Source organism: Hesperophylax consimilis, chromosome 31, assembly GCF_061612785.1.
Source record: "Hesperophylax consimilis isolate HC1 chromosome 31, BYU_Hcon_1.0, whole genome shotgun sequence".
In the NCBI taxonomy this organism is placed as follows: Eukaryota; Metazoa; Arthropoda; class Insecta; order Trichoptera; family Limnephilidae; genus Hesperophylax; species Hesperophylax consimilis.
The window spans coordinates 9446746-9469136 of NC_142866.1; the positions used below are offsets into that span (position 1 = coordinate 9446746).

The 22391-nt window shown below is 32.6% G+C and overlaps 2 protein-coding genes across 4 annotated transcripts in view; one reads left to right on the top strand and one right to left on the bottom strand.

Annotated features, from left to right (window-relative positions):
• The window catches only part of LOC149409422 (glycosyltransferase 25 family member), a 49410-nt gene extending 38498 nt beyond the window's left edge, over nucleotides 1–10912 (bottom strand). Inside the window, exons 1-6 of one of the 2 annotated variants that reach the window (XM_089649821.1) lie at nucleotides 10860–10912; nucleotides 9355–9611; nucleotides 7993–8224; nucleotides 6111–6226; nucleotides 5003–5229; nucleotides 1869–2172 (exon numbers count right to left, since the gene is read on the bottom strand). In XM_089649821.1, the coding sequence (XP_089505947.1) occupies nucleotides 1869–2172; nucleotides 5003–5229; nucleotides 6111–6226; nucleotides 7993–8224; nucleotides 9355–9554 (1079 nt within the window). In that variant the 5' untranslated portion in view covers nucleotides 9555–9611; nucleotides 10860–10912. The other variant, XM_089649820.1, reaches the window with a different exon arrangement.
• Nucleotides 10913–11595: 683 nt separating this feature from the next.
• Nucleotides 11596–19741, top strand: hig (locomotion-related protein hikaru genki). Of its 2 annotated transcripts, none has more exons than XM_089649822.1 (10): nucleotides 11596–12007; nucleotides 12278–12369; nucleotides 13220–13322; nucleotides 13596–13687; nucleotides 14481–14640; nucleotides 14754–14927; nucleotides 16773–16907; nucleotides 17779–17922; nucleotides 18324–18533; nucleotides 19085–19741. In XM_089649822.1, the coding sequence occupies exons 1-10, from the start codon at nucleotides 11896–11898 to the stop codon at nucleotides 19312–19314; spliced, it is 1452 nt and encodes a 483-aa protein (XP_089505948.1). In that variant the 5' UTR covers nucleotides 11596–11895; the 3' UTR covers nucleotides 19315–19741. The 2 variants fall into 2 exon arrangements, with proteins under 2 accessions (XP_089505948.1, XP_089505949.1); XM_089649823.1 differs by having other exon boundaries at nucleotides 14757–14927.
• The last annotated feature ends 2650 nt before the right edge of the window (nucleotides 19742–22391 follow it).

The following is a 22391-nucleotide window of genomic DNA, read 5'->3' on the forward strand; positions in this document are numbered from 1 at the left end:
ATCACAACACAAATAATATTTCCACTAAGTGTGATGGTAGTAGGAGATATTTTATATTCAAGTTATACTTATTAACTTAACCTGGGAATGTATATCATTCTTTTAAAAAAATATAAAAGAATATACCTTATTTTTCTATTTTACTGTGTGCTGTTAAATGTAGGTATAATTTTAAGCAAGAAAAAAAATTGTGTGTAACAACATAATATGTATGTTGTTTTTTAGAAACATAGAAAGTACTGGCTTTCTCATAAATGTACAATTTATGTAACTTGTAGAATACTTTTAAAGCAGCGGCAAACTTATTAAATCTAGGTATGTATATTTAAAGTCGTACCATAGTAAAGATTGCATAAATTACATTATTGTCTTATAAAATTAATTTACTATTTAGTACATTACTTCATAAGTCTTCAATTCATCCAATTGGAACACAGAAAGAAGTAGTTAACACCCTAAAAATATGAGAAATGAATATGTATCATAATATTTATATGAAATGTAATGCAAGAGCAATGAGACTAGATAAATATTTGGAGGACAAAACTACTGCTGTGCTCAAAACAACAATAGCATTAGATAAAAATGTTTTATATAATGCTATTATTAACATAATGTAACCCATCTCCCAGAAATTATATTCAAATGTAATAAAGACGCTCCGCCAACAATAAACAAAAGTCATAATGTGATGTATACGACTCATATATATCATAAATTTAGTGCAAATTGTACCAATCTGAAGAGGACTGTCGTTATGTGAAACCGACCCAGTTTTTAATAAAAAGTTATAAAGGTATTTTAAAACTTTAAAAGTTATTTTCAATAGTGATGTTACTTATCAAGGATAATACACACGGCACATACACAAGTTTGATCTCCAAGTTAAATCAAATTCTATAACTTTCAACTGTCCAAAAATTCTCTAATTTTATAAAACAATATTTCATGCTTGCTGTATACTCTTGGCGAATTGTATCGCCGAGACATTTAACAAATGCAGCATGTTGTTGTTCTTCCCTGTAACCCCTTCCACAATATTTCTCCATCCACAGCCAAAAGCCATGTAAGCCAATACAAAATCATGTATTTTATAAATAAAAAATAAATTATAATAAAAACACATAAATTTGTTTTTGACCACGATAGTTTTATTTTCACTCTACCGGTTTCGGAAGATCCCTTCCTTCGTCAGGAGAATATTTAAAACTGATCTACTACACAAAATATTGACACATAAAATTTATTTTATGTGTCAATATTTTGTGTAGTAGATCAGTTTTAAATATTCTCCTGACGAAGGAAGGGATCTTCCGAAACCGGTAGAGTGAAAATAAAACTATCGTGGTCAAAAACAAATTTATGTGTTTTTATTATAAATTATGATGAGCGACAAAGTGAATGCTTTTTACAATTACGTAAAAAATAAATATTTAATTATTGAAGACTGTATTACCGATTCTTAAATAAAAATTAGAAACAGAAAAAGATACGGTCGCATCTAGGATTAGGAGAGCCCAGGTCCTTCGCCTTGCAGGGACACTGCTCGATCAACTGAGCTAATGGGACCCTATCTCCTTCGATAATTTTTAACTGTATCATACTTCGAATAAGAACTACCAACAATATCTGCATTTTATCACTGCATATTTTTACTGGCTGCAATCTTTATATATGATTAAGTTATTTCAAAACAATATATAAAAACTAAATAAATAAACGCCGATGGTCCTTTGACTTGATGAACAAACATGTACGAAGCACTATAAAAAATGACTATTTGGCACCGAGAGTGTGATGGAGACGTTAGAATTGATCGCAAATGAATTTCTGTGTTATACAGATCAAGTAGTATAGATTTCACTCACCTTCCGTCGACAGCCTTAACCATTGTATATTCAAGGCCAAGTTCACGGAAAGACTGTTCCATCTTTAGTCTACGATCCGCCCGGCGTTGCAAATTGATCATGTAAACCTGGTCAAAGCCCATCTTATCCGTCATCGGCAGAGTCACATATTTATCAAAAGCCTTGTCGGCTTGGATGAAACAGTCTTCAGTTATGGAGTCCAGCTTTAAATTTGTAATGTCGTCCATCTCTAGCGAGTCTTTCATATCTAGTGGAGCTGTTATATAACCGTACTTCTTTGTGTTGCATACATGTAGCGGTAGACCTGTAATACAAAAATAAATATTGTGTTAAGAATTTAAGAATTTACAAATACATAATTAAGAACTTGCTGTATGTTGAACACCACATTTTTTTAGGAAAACTAGGGTAGGCCTAGTGTAAATGTATTTTTAAATATCTTTATCGCATCTTAACCTAAAATTACAACAACAAAAACATGTTAGAGAATAAGATCTTTTAATATATCTTTTTTAGAATATTTTGTAGAACTATTTAATAATGTTCCTGATTACATACATCACAATATATATTAATGTTCCTGATCACATACATCACAATATATATTAATGTTCCTGATCACATACATCACAATATATATTAATGTTCCTAATCACATACATCACAATATATATATTAATGTTCCTGATCACAAACATCACAATATATTATATTAATGTTCCTAATCACATAAATCACAATATATATTTATGTTCCTGATCACATACATCACAATATAAACATATTTATATTTGTTTTATTAAAAGACAAAAAACTTAGTTTACTTAATAACAATATTAAATTTTTAACTCTAATGTACATTTACTGCTGATGAAGCGAACATAGTTCACAAAACATGTAGGAATATTGTGTATATAAAAATAAAGTGACATAAAATAAATTATTTGTCTTTTTAATAAAATAAATAATGCCATCACAAAGTGATAACCGGTTAGAAGAATCTTTCTTCGAAAAATTAATATGTGTTTGCTTTGGGACAGGGATCTAAAGCGCAACTTACTCACTCAAAGTACGCCAATATTTATTTACTTGTAAAAGATGAAAAACAAATTTCAGAAATTAATTTAAGTATTAATAATTAAATTATTACTTGTTTTACTATATTTAAGAATGTCCTACAACTATGTAAAAAGTCAACTTGAAGAGTAAAATAACAATATGTTTATAGCGTTAATTCTAGTCAATATTTATGGTACCATCAGCCAAGAGCTTATTAAATATTTTAGCCAGTTCTGATAGGATATCAAAAGCTTATTGCACACAACAATAAAAATGAAATTATTTAATCCTTTTTTGTAAATATTCAATACCATTAAGACAAATAACTTGGTATTGTCTCGATATCATTTATTGTTAAAATCTTTGTTAGAATATACATTACATTGAATACCATATTTATGTTGCAGTGTATTACGAAATAAGCTATGTAATATACTTCGGAATAAGCTATGTATTATGTATTAAGAAAAAAATTGGTATTTTCCGATTTTATATATGTATTGTTAAACTCCATGGTAGAACATACATTTCATTGTATGTATGTATATCATAATTATGTTACAATGTATTACGAAATATAAGATATGTAATTCTACATATACATACGCGGGTTGAACTGCGAACTGAACCTCCACTCATGGGAAAGAAACAAAGGATGCGAAACGCCGCTTGCAGTTGCTTCGTTCCTTTCCCGTAATTCGTGGCTTGGTTCGCGTTTCAGTTCGCAAATGTATACTTACCATAATGTACTACGAAATAAGCTATGTTATGTGTATTAAGAAAAATACATAAAAATACTTTCTAAGTAGGTACATATTATAATAACATATTAAATTACATTTTCTCTCAATTTCCAGTTTGCATTACACAACTATGTAACATTCTTGTAACATTATCTAACATTTGAAGAGTCTGTGTACTAGATATTCACCAATTAAATATCTGACGACAAAAACAGTAAATATATTTTTTTTGTATCCATAGAAGAATGTGTAAATGACAATTGTTTTTTTTATAATCATATTAATTAGCAAAAAAAATCTTAATAAAATTATTTTAATCATTGAAAACAAAATTAGCAACTCTCAAAGGAAAATTTGAAACAGAAAAAGATTTAGTCGCATCTAGGATGTTTTTCCTGAATGTTCACAACCAGTTCTGCAGGGGTAGGAACACAGACATAAGAATATATAGACTAGAAATTAAAGGTGAGGGGTAAAATCAACTGTTGAAGAACGAAGGGGGTAAAGCTGACTGTGATTCGTCAATAAATCAATCTGACAGTATATAGGCATCTCGCATTTTAATATCACCATTTAGTTCTTAAAAGTAAAATCTGTTTTTGAATGAATAGACATTTTTACATGGGAGCGCAAATTACTCGCCACGTTATGAACAAATTTGCGAAGTCCAAATTCGGCAAAAAAAATTTCTTCTATTTTCAGAGTCGAATATTTTGTTTACGTATTTAGTTAAGACACTTTTATAAGTGTTCATAATTTACTTCCCAGTAACAACGATGCGCACACTTGAGAATCGCTACATTCGACCAGATGTATCTCGATGTGATAGTATATGTTTCTACAACTGATTCATATTATACGATGTGAATAAGCTTAAAATGATGCTTACATATAGAATGTAATACGACAATTGGGTTTATTCTCTTTTTCACATCTATTTTTACAAGTTTTCATATCACAAGCCACTATTTTGCCGTGTTATTTCATAAAATGCCTCGACCATAGCTCGACGCTAGTTCGAACAAGAATGATGACGTCACATTCTCAAGATTCACGGGAAGCCATACGCGAGCCCAGCCGGCTCCAATGGAACCGGTATGGGGAGTGGGGAATAATACGCTTTTAATCACTTAGGGCAGGTCTACTAATATTCATATGTCTATGGGTAGGAATAATATTATGTTTCAAAATAAATATATTAGGAATTGTACTGCTTAACAATGAGATTATAAATGTCGTTACTGTGTTGAACATTTTTATGATAAATGTCTTTACTGTGTTGAAAAATAAATTAAAAAATGATTAAAATTATATGTGTTTTCTTGTTTTTACCTGACATATTGGCCGACAAGGCAAACACTATGATATCATCGTATGGTCCTTTGTAGTTGGGAATTTTCTTCGGAATATATGTCAAAGAATCAGAGGCAGTTCTCTTCAAGTTGATCAACACTGCAGAATGTATCATTGGCACTTTGAAACATCCTATTTCTTCACGGAATAAAGTCGTCTTGTACTCTGTGGTTCTCCTGTAGTAGTAAGAATGGGTCATGCCAAACCTGAAACAAATCGAAAAATTAGGTAAATACATACTCAAATAGCTTTAAGTAAATTGACAGTTTATACAAGACATTGAAACAAAGGTACAGTAGAACTATCTAACTAAATACGCCAAAACATTATTTACCCCCAGGGGTGGGCAGAGAGGATGGACCACCAAACAACTTGGTTTTGACAGTCCTTGCTTCATTCACATTTATACATTGTCTCATACCCTTGCGGCGGGATGTAGACCACTGAACACGTGGTCAACGTATGCCCGTTCCACTTATTCTCAGCGGGATTGATGAGGCTCACAGAGTAACTCCTGTGGCACTAGACTGGCTAGAATGTCCCCTATGACCCTCCCACCATACTACAGAAGTAGGATCTTACTAATCCGGCACTATCTGCATTGAGCAAATACAAATTATCTGGTGCAAATGCACAAAAGAATTATGTACATCAAAATTATCACTGTTGATTTATCAATAAATTTCAGTAATCAGATAATTCCAGTTTTCCTGCAACTCAAGTAATATGACATTTCCATGCAACAATTTGGGTAAATCAATAATTCCAGTAATGGGGCTGACAGATTAAGCCACACGCGTCATGGCTTGGCCTATTTCAGTACATCGCTCACCATACAATCCCAATGGTAATGTATAGCGAGCGATATGCTGAAATCGGCCAAGCCACAAGAACATAGCGTGATCTGTCACAGGCTTGAACCAAACAAATTCAGCAATCAGGTAAAGTGCCGAAATCGCAAAATATTATTGTATGTGTAAAAGCTGCCGACCAAACAAATTAGGAAAAAAATTATTAAAAATATAATAATAATAATTTACATTATCTACGGTAATAACAATGGAAAGTAAACAAAATATATTCATACCAAAAATTGGAATATAGACTGTCGGACTTTAACATAGGTGATACAATATCCAAATTCATCTGAACAAGATCTTTTAAGGTTTGTGGTTCAGTCAAAAAGACATCAGCATCCAGCATCTGCAAAAATAAAATTAAATCTAACTAAGATTTTTTGAAAGGATCATTTTGGGAATTGATAGTTAGCAATAATTTTACCAATGGTACAATTAATAATACGATATCAATTCATAATTAGAGTTATGGAAAATTGGGGCAGAATGCAATCGCAATTGGTTTAGACATTAGGTGAAAAAGCAAAAAAAAATATACATTATATATGACAACGCCTCCACAATTTATTGAATACTGTAAATGATGAATATGAAAAAAATTATAAATATTGTTCAGAGTTGAATGAACTAATGTGAAATAAAACAATATCTTGTTTAAATCACCTGAAAGATGAGTGATTTTAAACAAAGTAATTTTTTTTGTTTCATTAAATAATTTTATCAATCAGAATATTAGTATGTACTTAGTTCAAATGTCCAGATCATAATGAATAAAAAAACTTATGTATTTTAAAGAATTTAGTAAATAAAGTAAAAGTAAGTAAGAAGAGAAGTCGGGATTTATTTCAGTTCAGAAATTCTGGGACTAACTACCATATCTATTAAAAAAAAATGCATCGTATTACATCTAAACACCTGGGAAAACGTTAATAAACATTCAACCTTAATCATTTATGGCTAAATCATTTAAACACAATGATCAAAAAAATAGTAAGCCGTTTTCATTAATCCCTCAGGATTCTGGCATCTTGACTGTTATATTTCAAAGACACTGTCAGAAGGTCGGACAATTTGTGTGCATTTCCGCTTTGCAATAAAACCAAATAAATGGAATATTTCTGAATTTATTTGAAAACAAAATAATTTTAAGAAAAAAATCCGAAGAAATATGCTTTTAAATTTTATTATAAAAAAAAATATATAATTTTTTAAATATTAGAATTTTAAATACAAACAAAACAAAGTTTAAAAAAATCGATTACCTTACATTTAACACTGAACTAGAATTACTGATAATGAAAAAAAACCTCACATTTCGTTAGACAAATGTTTTATAAACATTGTTCTCACCAAATTTTATTGTCATTTCATATTAAAAAATGAATAAAGAATTCACAAAGTTTCAGAAATTTTTCTCATATTGTAGTTGTAACAATTTCACATAGGTATACATTTTAATTCTTCTGTGGTTAACTTCTAGATTTGAATATAAAGCATGGTGTTTTCCCTTTCTAACGCCGTTTACATCATATTTCTCACCATGACAGTAAGAGAGACACAATGATTTCTTTGAGACCACATGAGCTGTTCCCAAAAGCGAACAAATTGACTCTACGGATAATAGCTCTTTGTTCGCAAAACCAAAAAAATAAGCCAGAGAAGTTAATAGAAGACGCAATGCAGACATAACCCATATCAGGAATGTAACATTCTAGATATTGACGAGTTATGTAATGTTGTTAGTATTTTGTATTAGAGCACATATAGAAGTGATCTAATTCAAGAATAATATTTAAAAAATTGTGTACTTTAATTGAAAATATACATCCAATAGTGAGTAACTGCTGTTGCTAGCTTTCAAAATCATTTAATACACAGTACATAATTATTGAAAACCAGATAAATAAAAATGACATAATATAATGACACGTCAGTACTGAAAGACAAAGTCGCAGAAAATGAAATAGATCGCAGTAAATAACCAGCACCAATTGAAAGAATAACTTGAATTTTTTACCATTGGTAGTCATTCCAACTGCAGCACCAATTATGAGAATGTTAGTTTCAAATCATTTCAACCTCATTCTTCTGGAGGTGTTAGGGCATACTTACAAATACGTAATCTGCCCACGTTTTCCGTCCGTAATTAAGGCATTCCGTTCGGAGTGCCATGACATGGCTGAAACGGTCGTCAGACCAGTGCAAAAGATTCTCTTCATCGGGAAAGTTAATAGGAATGCCATCTCTTATATCCATGTCTATATTGTGGTACAAGGGTTTGGAGCCTTCATACCATGTCCTTAGCACATCAGCAGTGTTATCTTGGTTATGGTCACTTCGAATCCTGGAAATATTACAACGTTATAAAGAATAAAGAATGAATGAATGTGTATAAAGCCCTTTCACCGAGGGGTACGTTGCAACATCTCTTTCTGTTGCATGCATACATAATGACTACTGGTACCCACAAAAAGTCTTGATAGCGCTAAAAATATTGCCAGTCTATCACTAACCCCTACTTCTACGTCAGATCAGGTAGACCTTTAGCAATACAGAGTAAAGGATATTAGTAGATACTAGCAACCAACAATTTTAAAGCTCATGCTGGAATGATCGGTATGCGAACTATTAACTAAAGTGGCACCATCTCGCAGAAGAGTTTAAGAGATAGTGGAGGGCCATTCATGTTTCGGAGAAATTTCAATACTATGGTCAACATAACGATACTATCCTAGTACTAGTCCTGGTCTATGTCCAGTGCCCGTTTTACCAATGAGGAAATCCAAAAATAATGCAAGGAGAATGAAGAAGATTAAGAAAGGGAGGCTTAGATGGGTTGGACAAGTAAAGGAAAGGAGGATGTGAATACGCGTACATCATGCATAAGTAGATGGAAGAAATTGTCAAAGAAATACAATTTAAAATAAAATGTGATTGAAGCATGCGGTGAAGAAAAAAAAGAAAGTTTTTTTTTTTTTCCAAGACAGAATTGTGTGGTGTTTCAGCCTCTCTTCCTACAGCTGCGGAAGTTAGCGAGATAGTTAGAATAATCGGAATTAAAAATAAATACTTTAACAGTAATATAAATGCAGGGAGAAAATAATACTTCCCGTGGAATAAAAAATATGGTTTTTAACCCATAGTTTTTTCCCATTTTTGTATAGTTTTTTTCATATTTCCATCCAAATGTGTTTTCACTCACTTCACTCAAAATTGATAAGTTTTCATTGTCAATTTATATTTATTTTATCCCGAAAGAAATATTTTACCCATATCAATTGAAAAGATAGTTAGCATTTAATTCCAATCGAATAATCTCTTAACATAAAGTAGGTATTATTGAATCAATACACTAGGTACTGAAAGTGTTAATTAAAATAGGCAGCATATAGGGGGGCAGTAATTGAATGAATGATGTGTTATTATTGTAAGTTGAAATATTGAATAATAACTAATAACATAAACTGAACTCACCACATGGCTATTCTATCTTTGGGGTAATCTAGTTTTGATAACAAGCTCATGGAATAGGGCAAAATGTGACCTTTGTTTCGTGCAAGTACACACATTAAAACCGTGGGCCATTTTTGCGAATTATTTACGGAATCTTCGCATGAAACATTAGAATTTAGATAAAATAATAGCAATATCAAAAGGAGGTTAACTTCCTTCATTATTTAAAAAATTCAACTGCTATTTTAGATCTTATCGCAAAAGCCGGCGAAACTAATGACACAACTAGGAGTGAGCGTTATTTAACGTAACTAGATACAATAACTAGTTTCGTCGATGTAACGGAAATAACTAGTCTCGATAAAATTACAAGTAGTTATTTTTGTAAATGCGTTATTTGGTGTTGGGTGTGATGTAAAGTAGTTTCGGCCGTTTCGCATGCGACCGCGTTTCAGTAACGCCGCGTTTCGTAACGTAACGCGGTAGTCGGCGCCGTCGGCGGGACGGATTGTTATTTGTTATGCATATGTGAGACTAGTTTCGGTCGTTTCGCATGCGACCGCGTATTTCCAATCTCTGCCGCGTTTCAGTAACGCCGCGTTTCGTAATGTAACGCGGTAGTCGGCGGTATTGTTATGTTATGCATATAAATCACCATTAGTCCTCGTTTCAGTCGCCTACGCGTTTCGTTGCTCTATCTATAACACTTGTACACATTTTAATATTGACAGTTATTTTGAAATATTATTATGTTATTTTTGCTTATAAATGTATCTTATGTAATAAATAAATAAAAAATAAATCTGTTTGTATGAGGGTGACGACCGTAATTATAGAAGGGTAAGCAGAGAGGATAGACCGCTTTTATTACCTCCAATGTTTTGTTTTACATTGAAAATAATTAAATAATTTTAGCGCGACTGAAACGTGAAAGGGATTGGAAATACACCTCCCGGGCAGCCGAGCGAATACCGCACAAGAGTCCCAACTGCTCCCGTCTGGAGCCAGTGCGAAACAATTTATTTTTGGGGTATACCATGTAGCGCTACCCCCTTCTTTAGCCAACGTTTCGGACAGCGTTACAGTGTCCATCATCATACCGCACAAGAGTCCCAAAAGCTCCCGTCTGGAGCCAGTGCGACTATGGCACCCCCAATTGAGGTATGTTGTGAGTTGTGAGGCTGAAGGTAGTAGGGAGGGGAAGGAGATGGGGTAGATGATAGATATCAGTGAAAACGATGAAAAGGTGTAAATAAACAGTAAATATAACGTGCAAATAAACTGTAAATATCAATAACCATTGTATATTATTCGTGATTAGTCGGAACTAATTAATTAATTAGTCCGACTCGGGAGACACGCCAAACGCGGGGCCAACACATGTACATGGTTGACATTTGTCACGCGAGGACGGGTAAGTGAATGAAAATAACTAGTTACAAAAATAACCGTTTTGAAACAGGTTACGCCGACCAAGAAACTTGTTTCGTTACGTTTCTTGAAAATGACGTTACGACCCACGTCTAGACACAACAATAATATTAAAAAAAACTGTCATCAAACTTTACTGTGACAAACGTCATAAGCGAAACCATAAATTCTTAGAAATTGATGACAACAAAGTCTAACGTCATTAAAAACTCGGGGTTTGTTGTGTCTTTTCGCTGAGTAGGTACCTAGCTACATACTGTAATGTGTATTATCAATGTTTTAATTATTTAGTGTTATTTGGAGACCTGTAATATTGATCTGCAAATTGCATAAAATATTATGTTCAATACTGCAAGTCGTTAAAGAATGGTTTAAATTCTTAAAGCCTTTTTTCACGAGGTTTACCCTACGTCTTAGTTTAAAAAGGACAATGCCGTGATAGATGAAATATTTCATTATTAAAATATTTAAGTCCATATTTGTATTACATTGTACCTATGAAAGACAAAATTAAATTTTAAATAGGTTTATTCATGGGTCCATATTTTATTGTAATCCTCGTAACGATGTGTTTATGATGATATTAATTCAATAAATAGATTTATTTATTCCATCATTTGCCTTCTGATTGATCATTTTAAACATCTGGAGGGAAAGCTAATATTCGTTAAGTAATTTTATATTAATACACCAAAATAAAATATGTTTATTGTAATTGTTTTTGAACCAGAGGGTTTTGGAGCCGAAATGCAGTGGATGTGTTTTAAAGATATTATCTCAGCGCAGGTGCATCGTTATTGATTTTATATAATCGGAATCAGTTTACAATATTACATTATTGTTATAATGGTGCATTTGGTTTTCGGTTGTGCGGATTTTGAAATAAATAATTTCGGATTATCGTGACCATCTCGCCAATTTCATATCTTGAGAAATCGATAGAAAAATATCTGTGGCCGAAGGAATGTCCTGTCAAACAAGATATTCCGCGAATCTAAATATTTTGATTTTGCTCTTAGTGATGAGTTGCGTGGTTTTGATCATCTGACCAGAAGTTCCGGCTGTTCAAAATATCCTGGACTAGACTAAAGGACAATTGCGAAGCTTAATTGCTTTCCCCTTATTTCGAAAATGTATCTCAACACAATTTTAGTATATTTTTATATTTGCGTCTTCAACATATTGGCAGAAGACAACGTCACAATAGCCACCCCTTCTCCAAATTCTACAGTTGTCGAAGATGGTAAAAATTTACTCTTATTCCGAGAAAAAAAATATATATCATACATTTTCCTTCATTTAGTGAACTATAATAGTTTCTATAATTGCACATCCCTCTACCCTTAGGAATAAATGTTTATTATTATTGTGTATTGCGACCTATGGCTTTCCAGAGGCTGCGGGGCGATTTCCCCCAAAGTTACAAAAATACATCATAATTGGATGAAAATTAGTATGGTTTTTGTATTTCATTATTTATGAATATATGAAGCAACTTCCTTATTATTTACAGACCAATTCAAGTGCTCCATTCCTGATATGGTGGTAAACGGAACGGACTTGGACAAATCTCATTTCCAATCAGATTTCACATCAGTGTCCGAGGTGAATAAGATTGATTTATTACAGACTGAAACACCATCAACATTTATTTCTGTTTACGTTTTCATATTTATATGATAATGAATAATTACAATAGTATAGCCACTTTATGAGGAATTATTTTTTGTGTTAGTATGCAGAATTTTATGTATAGTGGCATTTTTGTGAAAAACCACAAGTAAAGGATGCTGATCACTCATGGTTTAGTTATTAGGTAAATACTCGGGCAGCTTAACACCTGCTACTGCGGTTAAGCTGGTCGGTTTTTGTTTTGGAATCCTCAAATTTACAGGAAAATTTGATCTAGAATTAAAATTAAATTAATACTCCACAAGAATTTCAACAGCTCACAACTGTTCGGAGCCAGTGGAACTATGGCATCCCCAAATAACAGGTAATATTATTATGAGGCTGAAGGGAGCATAGAAGGAATTGAATTGGATTGGACTGGAGTGGGAAAATGTTCACCAATTCAAAAATGATAGATTTTGTCACATATTTGTCACTTATTATTTAGCAATTCTATATGGCAGCTATCTGTATGTCCGCCATTTTGAATTTTTTCACAATCTCACTGCCCTCTTTAAACAGTCTTCTTAAAAATTTCACTGTGTAGGTACTTCTTCAAAATCACAGTCAATCGCAGATCGCAGTAGTAAGAATTATTCAAGCAATGAAAAAGAATCAAGCTTTTGCATTTCACTTCAAAAGTGATAGAATCCAATAATAGAATCTAATCCAATGCTTCTTAGCAATAATATTTTTATACTTTAATATTATTTGTAAGTTTGTAAGTATTTTATTTAAAAAATTGTAAAAAAAAACATTTATCATTTTCTCTCCCTTTCAATAGATAAAGTTTCCTGGTATTGTAGGACCTCTGCAAGAAAAAGTAATATGTAAGATCAAATGTATTGACGGACAGTGGGTGGGACCGCTATGTGCAATCAATGAAGGTATCACTTGAACATTTCCTTATATACAGATTTGAAAGTTTGCATTGCATAATTTAAGATGTTCATCTAGTAATAATAATAATTTGTATAGCGCCGCATATGTAATAATTGTCAATTTTGCGTCACTTAAATATGATCTGCTTGTTTACATAAGTTTCTATAGCTTTTCTGTTAACATCTATGCGTCTTTACTGTAAGCACTTGAATGCGTCTTTTGTCATTTTAATATACTTTTTAAGTATGTAGTAGTAAAAGTTCTTGGTTTTTTTTCAGAAGGACGATTTCAACCTATATTCAGAGAATGCACTTTGCCACACTCAGACAACACTCACTTATTCCTAACATTTAGGAACAGAAGTATTGCTGTAAGTTAAATCATTTACACTAACTTATTGGTATCGAAATCAGAGTTGAGTCCAACACTATTGCACTAGTTAAATTCTAGTGAAAATGAAAAAAGTTAATTTTTTAAATAATACACAGAACACTCCATCAAACTGTTGGAATACATAATTGTTTATAACTTGAAGTAATAATATTTCCTCCATGGTGTAGGTACACTTCGAGGGCTTAAAGTCAAACAATGTTATCTATAAAAAACATACAAATAATTTTACATCTTAATGTCAAAGAGAATTATCTACAAAAAGACATACCTATACTAAGCCCTCGGTTTATTGGTATGCTTTTTGTAGTTAAAGTTATTTGACTTTAAGCCCTCGACTTGTTCCTTTTCTCGTTGATAACAGAAAATAGACATAAGCAAGACAATGTATTATTCACACAATACATATTCCAAGTATGTGTTGTTCACCGCAACTCTACCTGCGCGACCAATGACATATAAAGTTTTGTGTATTTTTTCTTAACTTATTCATTATCATTTTTCATTGTCACTTTTTTGAATGTTGTTAAACTTTCCTTATGGCCGAGTTGTACAAAAGTGACAGCAATCATTGTGCTGCACTTAATCCATTGTCAATCTTTCAATTTGTTGGCTTATTAATATTTGTAATCTTATGTAAATTATAATTTTGAAAATCTCTGACACCCAAAATATATTCTCGATAACTTTATTTCCTGCATTCGTCATCATCATGACTTATCTTTCAATGGTATAATATGCTTTGCATTTAGAAATAAACTTTTTATTTCCAGCCAAATTCAAGGTTTTCCCACGGTTCGATTATTCAAGCTAGATGCATAGAAGTTGGTAAGTATAAGTTACTTGGAGACAGCTATATCGGCTGCAGCAACGGCGACTGGAACTCTAAGCTACCATCTTGTGTGCCCACTTCCCTGCTAACCAACTTCACAGGTATACCATAACTTTTCATGCAAAAGACATTGATTTTTGTTATCTCGACAAAGCAGATATCTATTTTCAATACTGTAATGTATTAATTATTAATTTATTGTCCATTTTTACAGAAGACGCTCCACCGACCATATTGTTTGTGATGACCGTGGGATCGGCATCCATCGAGCCTTCGGGTGAACTATTTGTTTACCCAGAGTCCACAGTCCTCCTGGACTGTATAGTGCTTAGGAAAAATGGAAATCCCGAATGGTCGTCCACAACCAACTTTCAACAGCATGCAGTTGGTGAGATACATGTCTAATAAACTTTATTTCAATTAAACACGCTTAAGTAGTGACATCATTCCAGGGTGGGATTTGGTTTTTTCCACAAATGTTCTTCACTGGGTGCAGTCCCTCGCTATTCATCTCCAGTCCTCGGGCCTTTCTATCCTGCTCCAATCCTCTTCTACGCAGTCAGTTCACCACTTCCTTGGACTGCCTCTAGGTTTGCTTCTAGTGGCCTCTAGGTTGCATCCAGTGGCCTCTAAGTGGCCTCTAAGTTTCTTCCAGTTTCGTGGCCTATCTCATTAAGAGTTCAACCGGAGAATAAAAAAGGAAGATATAAATTCCCACGTCTATATAAAGTAATGTCAGTCTTTTCCATATTTATACACATTTTTCCCAAGATCTAATAGAATTTTATCATATCACTGCTCCAGAGGTTAGCGACCGAGCAACAAAAAACAATTTCACGCTTCTTTAGGTGTCTGTGGCTAATGAATCTAATGTCATAGGTTATAAAACATTGTTTTAAAAATCACAATTTATGCAAGACTGTTAGTTTTTTTACGTAATAAAGTAACATCTTCAGTAATTAACATATTTTAAAAACAACTTGATAATCACAGAAAAAAAATCTACTGATTCTTGCAAAATACTATTCTGTTTAAATTTAGTATTAAAAATCTCATATACGCTGCACACTAAAGCAGCTAACAAATTTCTAAGGTTTGAACACTCTCATGTAAACCGCTGAGGCGCCACGTGAATGCTTTGTATCAACTATTTCTTAGAACAGAAAGTCCCATATTCGATGAACTAATAACGAATGGGATTCATCTCTAATTCGTTCTCGGGCAGTATTAATACGGGCGGGTTTGATTTTTTAGCACAAAATTTGAATAGCATGCAAAATTATAATACAAGTTAGTCTTATTTTTTTATGCAAGCTGACTGCACAAAATCACTTTAGAGAAAACCGTCACGGGTTGCTTCCATCTTGCATTATTTTTACGTGTCCAGCACATTCTTTGGGATATGTGTGAAGTTTCATACTAATTAGATTTTCTAGAGTGGGTCCTAAATTATAGAGTGAAAATTTTGGTTTCAAAGACTGTTAAAAGGTAGAGCAGATGAACATATTTAATTTTTAATAACTTAAAGTAAAACCTCAAATTGTAATGTTTAATAATTGAAGACAATATTAGCGACTCTCAAATGAAAATTTGAAACAGAAAATCAGATAACGATATGTATATGTATCTTTTTATGATTTTTCTGTTTCAATTTTTCATTTGAGAGTCGCTAATATTGCATTCAATTATTGAACATTTTTAACAGTACATTCTGTGGTGTAGATTTAAAAAATACCTTGTTCCTTCATTAGTTCCTACTTTGACAACCTGCAAGGCTATTTGTGTCAAGCTGTAACATAGTTGCATATTTATTGTTTTGGTGTTTAATTCGTAGAACTCCATTTAATTTTTTTAAATAAATTTAAAATAAATCAAATTAAATAATTTTATAATAATTATTAAGTTCTGCAAGTATTTCTGTTATTTGTACAGTTTTTAATGTGACAGCTGTTTCGGCTTTTGAGGCCATTATCAAACTGTGGATATGTCCACACGGCGACGACTTATTTATATGATTTTATTGATCCCCTCCCATTTAAATTTCTAAAATGTTCAAAAATGATTCATTATGAATTGGAATAACCAAAATATTTGGGAATCCAGCAGTGTTTGCACACCTGTTAAAATTAATGACCTAAGGGTTTTCTTAATTGTTGGTACGTGGTGGTAATTTTAATTTACCAGGCTTAAAAAATTATATTTCTAAATATGTATTTTTCTTCCCTTCTTTTAGATTGGTCTGAAGACATCCTTGAGAAGAATTCTCACTATAGGCTTACTTTATCTTACATGAAACTGCAGGATTCTGGAATCTACACCTGCGCCACCTCACACGGAGTTACTAATAGTATCACAATTCAGGTTGTCAGTAAGTTATGCCACCATTTTAAAACTTTCGCCCTTTTCACGGCAGGTAGATCTCACAAATATATTTATGAGTCTTTTTTTCAATTTTATAATGACACATCATTGAATTTATGTACTTAAGGGATTGTGATAGGTAATTGGTGTGATGTGATGGAAAACAGCTAAATATGATCAGAATCAGAAAAATATACTTTAAATCTTCACCACATTTTGAATGGTATTCATACTTTGTGAAAATATCCCATTGACGGCCGTTTTTCCCAATCCTACTGATCAACTGTTGAGCCGAAATTTTGGCTCAACACTGCTCAAACGCACAACTACGCTCTTTCCAACAGAAATGTGACGACTGAGTGATCAACCAATTTAAGGATTCCAAACTACTGGATTAAGCTTGCCTCAGTAAATGACTAGTTATAAAAAGTGTCGACAGAGTGAAAAATATTCAAAGCCAAGACACGGTGGCATTAAAGACAAGCTAACACTTTCTTTTTAACATATAACATACGTTTGTTTAAAAAAATATTAAATATCGGTTTTTGTATTACAGTAATCATAAAAATATATTTATTAATAATAAATACAATAATTAATTCGTCAATATAAATTATAACATTGAAAGTTCTTACTTTGATGTCATTTTATTGTCTATGAAAGTGGGCGGGACCACTTGAGATAATCAACGGTAAACATGTTTGGAAACAGGCGAATCGAACGTTGCTGAACAAATCACTTGGCTGATCGAAGCCTCAGATTAATCGTTCTAAAAGTTGCAAACAACGGCTGTAAGTATTCATAATTCCACGTGTCGATGTTTAAAAAAATTATGTAATTTGTGAATTATTACAAGCTTGTTTTATTCTTCATTCTAGGTGTACACTGTGAACCAATTGAAATAACAGAACCACATCTGACCCAGTGGGCCGAGGGCAGAAATTTAGGACAGTCTGTAAGATTTTCATGTCCAATAGGCTTTGTTCTCAATGGTACTGCCAATGTGACATGCCAAGGCTCAGGTAAGCTTTTTTTATTTATTATCTCTGTTAATTTTTTTTTTGTTTTTTTATTAAGACCTTTATTTTGAATCTTTTGTTACATACATGTCTATATTAAATGATCTTTTGAGATTATACATACATACAAAGTGGAGTTTTACCTGCAATTGATATTTGCGCCTTTTAACAATGATCAAAATTAAAATTTTGTTTATATTTCTTACACACCACAAGCTTAGTACCGGTGTTGATTTATCTTGCTGCTTTTCAGGATGTGTCTAATTTTGCTGAAGGCATCTATTATTAGCCATCCAAATGTGCTTCTCTCAATTTCTCTGGTTATAACCAAATAGTTCAGTTTGTCTGTAAAGTTGACAATCTAAAATATAATATTGTATTTATAAAAGCATCTTAAATTCTAGGACACTGGTCGGCAGGGACTCCGTCATGCGTGAAAATAGTGTGCGCACGACTCTCGTGGCCGCAGCCCGCCCTGGAGCTCGTAGAGTATGAGTCCAGCTACGGAGGCCGCGCCGTTTTCCGGTGCGCCTGGGGCTATCGCCTGCAGGGTGCCCCCGCTGTGCACTGCGACCACCACGGCATATGGTCCGGCACCACACCCACTTGCCTAGGTAGATAAACATGACCCTGTATGTACTGTGATTCCATAACAAAACAGAACATAGAAGAAAAGGTGAAGGAAAAAATAACCTGTTCCATCTTAACATAAACTAACAAAACAATGTAACAATATGAGGTACAGATTTTTCAAATCCATCGCTTTTGATGACCATTAAATCAACCACCAACACAATTTTGAATTTTTAAACATTTGAATGGTGCCCGTAAATCATCGATTCTTGTCCTGTTTTATGTTCACATTGGGAGGCGGGTGTGAATACCACCGCCCAGGGAACCACTTATTGCGTAACAAACACCTACGCCACAGGTCACCCCAAGTAGTTGTGACCCAAAAATCCTTGTTTTTATTGACCTTTTTTAACAACTTAACAATTTGCTTCTGCCGCCTGTCTGGAACCACGACCTACCATTAGAGAAACACTGAATTACCACATTTTTAAAGCTGAGTTATTAATAATATATTTTTTTATGATTCCACGCAATCAAAACAATTATACTTTCTGACCTATTTAAAAAAAAATTGTTTACTAAATCATTCCAGCTGTGGAGTGTCCTCCACCCCTTCTCCCCGTGAAAGGTCATTTGGCAAACTGGGTGGTCCCCCCCAAGAATGGAATGTACGGAGTAGGTGACCTGGTGCAGTATGGCTGCAAGGACCCGTTCTTCCTCCAAGGAGAGGCCTCCATCGTCTGCACGGAAACCGGCTTTTGGTCTCATCCTCCACCATTCTGTGTGGAAAAATCAGATGATACGATCGATGCTTACTCTTGAAATATATTAGGTTTCGAATTTGAAATAACTTCGTCATTCGACCCCGATCATAGTGAACTTTGCGAGCTTTTACAAAATTTATTCTTCAGCACCAGTCTGTTATTGATTACATGCGTATCTGCATTCATAGATAATGATGTATTTCTGAAGTTATTCAAGTTTATGGTGTGTGGATTTTCTTTCCCATGAATGATTTGTTCAATTTTCTAGATACTCCTTACCTAATGGCGATTTTATTGATTTTTTCATGATCTCAAAGCCAAACAGCTAAAGAAACTTATTTCGGGAACAATGCGGATTGTATATGAAATATTTTAACATTTCTATCAATTTAGCACGACATATGTATTTATTTTTTAATGAATTTGTTTTAAATTACTTGAAACAAGTTCTGACATGCCTCAGGTTATGAATATTAATTGATATTGACTGGTTTCATATAGAATAAATAGTCTGCAATGTTACTTTACGATATTGTTAAAGTAATTTTTGCTGATTATGAAATTTTTAATTCTAAAAACTATATTTATTCATAATTTTTTTTTAAGGTTATTTTAAGAAAACAATGGATGAAATTACTCAACCCTTAAATCTCTCATTTTGATAAACAGAATTGCAATATTTTACATCAAAATTAAAAAAAAAAACAAATAACCACTTTCACATAAACTTTTGAATTAGTTTTACGATTTTTAAAATATCCGTTTTTACCGTCTCCTGTAAAATTTTCATTTTGTTGCTTGAAGGTTTTTTACAAAACAACAGTCGATATGTATCCCTACTACCAAAAAGTCCACTGATTTTTCCAAAATTTATGTGCTCATAATTTTTTTTCATAAGCCAATTTAATTAATTTATTCCTTTAAAAACATTACAAAATTACATTTTATTTCGTTTTTAAGTACATTTCTAACGTATTATTAGCATCAATAGAGCTTGTTAAAGGATTAAATTATATATGAATAAAATGAGATTAAATTATATATTCAGCTAAAGATATCCGAATTGATTCTGTTCAACAGCAAGACTGCTCTCCCCACCGGCATACTGTAGTACTGATAATATCAAAAAATTATAAATTTGTGAGCATTTGAAGAGAATAAATAGAGTGAAAAATGTGGTCAAAATAACTAGGTATTCAATACATTAAAACCATATGATGACCTAAATGTAGAGAGAATTCAGTAATTGTAGTTTGCTCTTGTGAACTACTCTTCCCGTCAAGCATTTTACTCAAAAATACATAAATTAACACATCAGAAATACATTTATGTGTAGTAGTCCCATAGATAGGATGTACCATCATTCAAGTGTGAGAAGGAAGATTTTTATGTAAGCACTATCTGTACCCTGCCATGCGTTGCTGTTGCTCAGTCTATCTGTGAGGATAGATAAACAACGGTGCGTGTTGATTTTACGTTGATGGCGCTGTTTTTCAAAACAGCATGTGTTACCCGTCACAGATGACATCTATATAATATTCATAGGTATACGGTAATATGTATATACATGTACAACCTCTCTCTGGGATTTCTATATGAGGTGTATTACAATGCTGGAGGCACTCTGCACACAATATGCGACCAACAAAATATTCAAATCACCATTCCATGAAGTTGATATAATCACTAATGAGGTAATTTTGCAAAAAAACGGCGCTATATAAATCATCCAAATATTATTATTATTATTTGGTTATTGGTTTTGACTTTTTAAACTTTTTTTCTGCATTACAAATGTAGCGATGCTACTAGAATATTCGGGAATGTTTGCCCATGCAAACGCATCGTAGCTAGAACTCTCTAGATACGATGCTAGCATTCGGCGCATCTGCCTACAAGCCTAATTTTTCTCAATATACCGGGCGGCTATAAAACGGGGCACGTTGAGACCTACTCAGTGAGTCATTAATTAGCAGTTACAAGTGAGCAACCTGCGTGCCCGTGTACGAGCGCCCGCTGCCTACTGAGTGGGCATTTTGACCTGAATTTTTTTGCATCATTTACCGTTAAAATTTTTACTTTCTGTGTCTCGTTTGGTTTAATGTTTCATTTAGAGATGTATTATAATTATTACATTAAGCTTCAAAAGTTATTAAAAACAATTTCCAATAAAATATTTAATTATTTTATGAACATAATCTGTGGAAATTATTTGTTTTACACCTACCAAAAGTCCATATAAAATTTCTCAAGTATGAGGAAGAGTTTATTACACTAAATAAAAATAAAACAACTAATTATTTATGGTTAATTTGAAATTATAATGAATTTGTATTTCTATGGGTACCCACAATAATACATTTTAGTGAGATTTCATTCTTCGAGCGGAACAGGTGTTGGATATTGAACTAAGTTAACAATAAAAAAATCCCTACAGTACAAGAAATTTGTTAAAAAAAAATTTCTGTTTCCCAGTTAAGGATGTGTTAAGTTATAGGATATTCCAAAAATATTCTTGTTTTTACAATATTATTATTGTTAGGTATTATATTTTTTTATGTAAACATAAGATTGAAATAAACACTGCTTAAATTTATGGTTTGTAATAATTGTCCTTGCATTGTTTTTCCCAAGTATTTATTATTTTTTTTGGTGTCAAATTTTTTCCAATAAACGTTGATGAATCTAAAGCAACTTGGGATTGACAATCAGCAAATAACGTTCGAGTTACCAATATTTACCAAATTTACATCTTACATTTAACTCATCAGGCTAATTTGTTCAGTTTTAGAGTAAAACAGCTACATATTACCCGTAGAGTCGATTTGTTTGCTTTTCGGAACAGCTGAAATGGTATCAGAGAAATCATTGTGTCTCCTTTACCGTCATAGATAGAAATATTAACTAAACGGTGTTAGAAAGAGAAAATACCAAGCTATGTATTCAAATATAGAAGTTAACCACAGAATAATTAAAATGTACCCCTCTATGAAACCAAAAGTCCCAACGGCAATTTGAGAAAAATTTATAAAACTTTGTAAATTTTTATTCATTATTTTTATTTTATATGACGAAAAAGCGAGGTGGCAGTAGTATTTATAATACATTTGTCTAATATAATATCTGTTTTTTTTT